This window comes from Cornus florida, unplaced genomic scaffold, assembly GCF_030987335.1.
Source record: "Cornus florida cultivar Cherokee Brave unplaced genomic scaffold, ASM3098733v1 CherokeeBrave_3.0.0_Hap2_Chr06, whole genome shotgun sequence".
Taxonomy (NCBI): Eukaryota; Viridiplantae; Streptophyta; class Magnoliopsida; order Cornales; family Cornaceae; genus Cornus; species Cornus florida.
In genome coordinates this window covers 105,373,567-105,379,524 of record NW_026775576.1, presented here as the reverse complement: position 1 = coordinate 105,379,524, position 5,958 = coordinate 105,373,567, and the positions used below count along the sequence as shown (strand labels likewise).

Here is a 5,958-nt window from a genome sequence, read left to right as displayed (position 1 = left end):
TATTTATGAAAAAAAAATTGGAGATAATTAAAGAAGGAACTAAATTCCTAATAGAAGACAAACGGTTATTGCAAAAATAGAGATAATTAAAGAAAGAATTAAAATTTTAATAGAAGACGAACAGTTAAGGGATCGAAAATAAAATAAAAAATTCAATATTTTGTAATGAGTCAGCATAGCCACTATTAAATATTGTTTGTTTTTTTTTTTGTGCCACATGAATTCTACCAAGGAAATTGGTCTAAATTCCTAAGTATCACGACTCAATAAAATTAAATTGTATTATAAAGAATAGATGTTAATAATTTTTTTTTTTTTTTTTTTTTAAACAGAATAGAGATTAAAAATATTTATCAAGAAAAAATTAGCAATAATTAAAGAAGGAACTAAATTGCTGATAGAAGACGAATGGTTATTGCAAATATTTATAGTAAAAAAATGAAAATAATTAAAGAAAGAATTCAAATTTTAATAGAAGACGAATAGTTAAAGAATTAGAAATAAAATTAAAAATTTAATATTTTATAATGAGTCAGCATAAGCTACTGCCTGTCTAAATTCCTAAGTAGCACGACTTAATATTTTTAGGGCAAACTATAATGACCTCCCCTGAGATTTAACATAATTGTAACTAAACCTGAGGTTTGCCATTTTGTTACAGTTTGTACCCCTGAGGTTTGTCCAATTTTGCAAAGACCTCCCCTCTGTACAAAAAATAGTACTTTTTGTCATAAATTTGGTTTGAAGTGACCAAAATGCCCATAGTGTTATTACACAATAAAAAAATAACACAATAATGGACCAAAATGCCCTTATATATATATATATATATATATATATATAAGACTCAAATGCAACCCAAATGAAATGCAAATTCGCAATTGATATTTTCAAATGCAACCCAAATGACATTGAAAGTGAAATGCAAATTCGCAATTGAAATATATTTAAATATAACTGTTACTTTAGCTTTTTAGTTTATGTTTGTTAGAGAGATATATTAGAGAAAGAGAGATCTCTCTTCCAGCAGTGGAGAAAAAATGCCATTGAAGGTTCATTTGAAGGTAAAAAATCTTGAATTATTTAGTTATTAATACAATTCATCTCTTCCAGCAGTGGAGAAAAAATGCCATTGAATGTTCATTTGAAGGTAAAACATCTTGAATTATTTAGTTATTACTACAATTCAAATCTTTATTACTTTGTTATTAATGCAGGTCAAGTCTATTGGATGTAAAGTTAATGGTTCAATTTCTCACCTCATCTACAAATTAGAAAATTAGCATAATATAACAACTACTTAAAACTTAAAACCATTTTTTAATTTGTCATTAAAGGCAAAAATGACTAGCTTTCGCAAAGTGACTACATTTTTCAGCTGCAAAACACATAACGGGCACAAATATTTTAATGGCACAAAGATAACAGTTACACAAAATCTTTCAAAAATTGCAATTAAAAAAAGCACTTGCAAATAACCTAGGCATAGTCATTACTTTGTCATGAAAAATAACCATAACATTGTTATTACATAACCCAAATACAACAGTCACATTGTCAATTACTAAATCTATTTTAAATACATAATCATAAACTGAAGCTTGAAACTGTCTTAATTCCAGAACCTGCCTTGATTACATAACATTAGCCCTAAAATAGTTTGAAATTGTCAATTACATAACCTTAGCCCATATCAACAAAAACATATAATGGGCTGAACATATCATCATTAGACCTAACTACATTTCCAATATAGCCCACAGTAACAAAAATAGACAATGGGCTGAACATATCACCATTAGCCCTAATTACATCACCAATATTGCCCATGTCAACAAAAACTTACAATGGGGCTAAACAATTCTTCAGCAGCTACTATATACTTTGGTAGGTCAAATTTGGTTATGTCAATGTCCCAAAAAACAAAAATAATGGCCTGCAATGTGTCAAAGAAAGTAGTTTAAGTAAGTAGTTTAATTCATTCAAGCAAGCATCGAAACAAAGAAAGTAGGTGAAACATGCAGTTCAATCACCTGTTCAAATAAGAAATTTAATTCCTACTCTCAGCAGTAGGAATCACCGCATCATTTGGTACCTGCATGCTTTTCAATGTACTTAAGCCACCATTAAAAAAAAAAAAAAAAAGAAAAAAAAATACAAACTAATTATATACTAAAATGATATACACTGGACTGAGTATTGTTGCCACCTCTCCCAACTCTAGGTCCTTTGCCACTGTTGCCACCATGACCACCTACATTTGACACCTGCATATTTTTCAAAGTGAACTTAAGCATTGAAACAACAAAAACAAAAACAAAAATATTTAACTAATCATATACTGAAATGACATACACTGAACTTGCCAACTCTCCCTCTGCTTGTCGTAGCTTTTGATGGACATGCAGCTCTTGAAGGACCTGCAGCTGCTTCTCTTGCTGCTCTTGCTGTTGGTGCCCTTTGGCATCCTCTTTTGTTGTGCCCCACAATATTACAAATGCTACAAGTTACTATAGATGACCTCTTCATAGCCAAAGGTTCATCACTCTGCCTTCTTCTAACCCTCTTAGGTCTGCCAAGATTTCTCTTCAGTATAGGTGGCTCAAGAGGGGCATGTGGTACTTCAAGCCACAAGGTTTCATGGTGCAGAGGGTGTATCATATTGTCATAGGTTTTCATGTACTTCTCTTTACTATAGTAACTATGACAATAATCCTCAATGTTTAACCTACTGTAATTGATGCATGCCACGGCATGGTGGCAAGGAATTCCAGAAATTTCCCAAGCCCTGCAACAACAAGTTTTTGGGCCCAAATCCACAACAAATATAAATCCATCTTGTGTCACCTCATATTTAGTACCCCTTGCCCAAAAGAGTGTTTCTATCTTCCCACTATCCTTTACTGCCTTATTCAATTTTTTCCTCAACTTAGGTGCTGCAGTCAAGTTCTCCAAACCTAACCCTCTCTGATAACTCTTTTGTAGCCTGCACATTAGTTTGCTTCTTATTGTGTCCATGATACCCAAAACAGATCTCATCCTGATGTCTCCCAACCAAGAATTAAAAGACTCTACATGATTGTTTGAAACATTATCGTATTTAACTCTTGGATCAAACCTATGCCTACACCATGTCTCCAACGAGTGATTTACAAGCCAGTTATATGCCCCTTCTGAATGGCTTCTGATTTTTGTGAGTTCTCTTTGATAATTATGGGCAGTGCATGCCTTTGCTGCATTCCAAAACAACCTTCTCATTCTCAGCCCAGGAAACAACACTTTAAAGTTGTTGTAAATGTGCCTACAACATCTCCTTTTGTGCATAAGGAAAAACAACTTCTAAAGCTTAAAGTATTCCTTTCTGCCCATCATTCATGAAAGTCCATGGTGTTGTCTCAGCACTATCCCCAATCAAGTCATACAAATTTGTCAAGAAATCAGTCCATGATTCCTTTGTCTCACCATCAGCAATTGCAATTGCTATGGGAAACAGGCCATTGTTCCCATCCAAAGCAATTGCACTTAACAAAACACCCCCATATGGACCTTTCAAATGACACCCATCCAAACCAATGTATGGCCTGCAGCCATCAATAAACCCTCTTCTTAGTGCTGAAAATGACATAAACATACTCTTAAACATCTCACTGTTGTCTGGATTCCTCTTAATCCTGACCATACAACTTGGATTAGTTCTTTCTACCTCAGCTGCATATAGAGGCAATTTTTGGAATGCCTCGGAATGACAGCCCTCACTTTCAAGTTGGGCTCTGTTCCTTGCCCTGTATAATGTGTATTCAGGAACCTTAACACCCCCAAATTTTTCCTTTACTTCTTCTAGTAAAGCTTTCACATTCATTTCAGGTTGGTTTCTTAACTTCTTTGCACACTTTTGGGCTATCCAAGTTGAAGTAACATCTTTGAGTTTGTTCACCCTCACACAAGTATGGTCAGGGGCAAGTGTTTTTATTTTATATGTTACCTTGTCAACTAAAGGGGTGCCACGAATTCGCCAATTGCAGCCTTCATTGCCACAATGGGCAGTGACCCTAGCCTTCTCATTCTTATTTCTAACAAGCCTAAAACCCTTTTGGACAGCATATTTCCTTAACACCTTCCTGAAATGATTCACATCGTCAAACAAAAGAGCTTTTTCCAACTCTATTTTACCATTATCACCATACCTAAACCTTTTACCCTTTATATACTTGTGGATATTAACCGTTTTCCCTTCTATTTCAAGACTACTATCAGAAAAATTCCCCTCACTGTCATTGGAATTGTAATCAGAAAGCCTAGAATCACCGTCATCATCAAGGCTCTCAACCTCTAGGTGAACTGGATCAACCACAATATAAATTTCATCCTCATTATCCCCACTGAAAACATAGTCTTCATCACTCTCATCAGAATTCATATCCTCTGCAGTTGCATTCTCTACACCCTTTTCCTGTCCACTTCCATTTTGTGGGCTCACATTGTGAATAGCCTCATTCTCATCTACATTATCATCTCTGATTACAGTCAAATGTTCATCAATTTCATGAACCTCTAGAAAGATATCTATGTTTATAGAACCTGCATACATTTGAAACATCTCAAGTACGTCTAAATCTCCTTCTATTACTATCAAGGTAGTACAACTTCATTGATAACCCAGACTGTGTAGGAACATTACTAAGTGCAGCCTCACATGCATCAGAAAAAAGCTCTAGGAAATTATACATGTTAGGGTCTATATTACTCAATGGATGAATGTGACCATGATAGTCAACCAACAAAGTATGTAAAAAGTCCATTACAGAACCTAGAAGATTAAAAAACAGAAACAAAAATCCAGTAATCCAGAAAATTAATTAACACTAAAGAATTCACAGAAATATTATCAACTAAGGAAAAAGGGCAAAAAAAAAAAAAAAACTAAAAAAACCGTAATTTTAAAAAACAGAAACAAAAATCCAGTAATTCAGAAAATTAATTAACACTAAAGAATTCACAGAAATATTATCAACTAAGGAAAGAGGAAAAAAAAAAACTAAAAAAACCGTAATTTTAAATTAACAGAACCATAATCTCACATTATCTAAAATAAACTCCCAAAATGAAGACGAAGATAGAAGAAAAATATAAAAATAATCGTAATTAATATCATAAAAAATAAATTTATTAACCCATAGAACCTTAATTGCATCAAATCAGAAAGAAATTTTGAAATAAAGGTAACCCTAAAATAAACCCTAAAATCGAAAGAAACCCCTAAGATTAAGATGAAAAAAATTACAAGTAATTGCAACCCTACAAAAACCCCCAAAAAATTATTAACCTCAGAACCCCAATTTCATCAAATTGTAAATAAAATTTCGAAATAAACCCTAAAACAAATACCAACATAAACCTTAAAATCCAAGACAACGTATTTGTGAACCAAGATGGAGATGAAGATGAAAGTCGAACATGAGTATCCAATGTAAAGATGAATATTACGATACCTGGCCAGTGTTGATCTCACCTGCACCTCAGCAACACAGTATTGTCAAAGATGATGACGAGCAACACAATCGTAAAACAGATTTTGCGAGAAAAGGCCTCTGCAACTTGGATCTTAGTTTGTTCGAGAAAGGGCTTTGTGAATGAGAACGTGAGAACGTAGTTGATTTGTAGGGACTAAATTCGAGACGAAGTGATATGTGCAACTTTGTGTGGTTGTAAGTTAAAAGGGCAATACAGTCATTTGACATGCTCAGATTTTTTGTTTATTTTTTAGAATATAATAATGAGGGTATATAAGTAAATTCATAGCAAAATCTGACATGGGGGTGTCTTTGCAAAAAAATAACAAACCTCAGGTTTAGTTGCAATTATGTCAAACCTCAGGGGAGGTCATTGTAGTTTGCCCATATTTTTATTGCTTGCCAACCATCACGTGATCATTAATTTTATGTTTTATTCTAAGACATC

General features: G+C 33.5%; 1 protein-coding gene across 5 annotated transcripts; it reads right to left on the bottom strand.

The window, feature by feature from the left end:
* Positions 1–1,590: 1,590 nt before the first annotated feature.
* Positions 1,591–5,667, bottom strand: LOC132313647 (uncharacterized). Of its 5 annotated transcripts, none has more exons than XM_059812517.1 (4): positions 2,356–5,667; positions 2,187–2,267; positions 2,034–2,095; positions 1,591–1,936 (listed from the first exon to the last, which is right to left on the bottom strand). In XM_059812517.1, exon 1 carries the CDS (start codon positions 4,595–4,597, stop codon positions 3,347–3,349), a length of 1,251 nt encoding a protein of 416 aa, XP_059668500.1. In that variant the 5' UTR covers positions 4,598–5,667; the 3' UTR covers positions 1,591–1,936; positions 2,034–2,095; positions 2,187–2,267; positions 2,356–3,346. The 5 variants fall into 5 exon arrangements, with proteins under 5 accessions (XP_059668500.1, XP_059668503.1, XP_059668502.1 ...); XM_059812520.1 differs by having other exon boundaries at positions 2,367–5,667; XM_059812519.1 differs by lacking the exon at positions 2,034–2,095 and having other exon boundaries at positions 2,356–4,578; positions 5,490–5,667.
* Positions 5,668–5,958: the final 291 nt, after the last annotated feature.

Excerpts from the sequence above, each read along its gene's own strand:
- LOC132313647 (XM_059812517.1), bottom strand. The coding sequence starts at position 4,597 with ATGTTTCAAATGTATGCAGGTTCTATAAACATAGATATCTTTCTAGAG.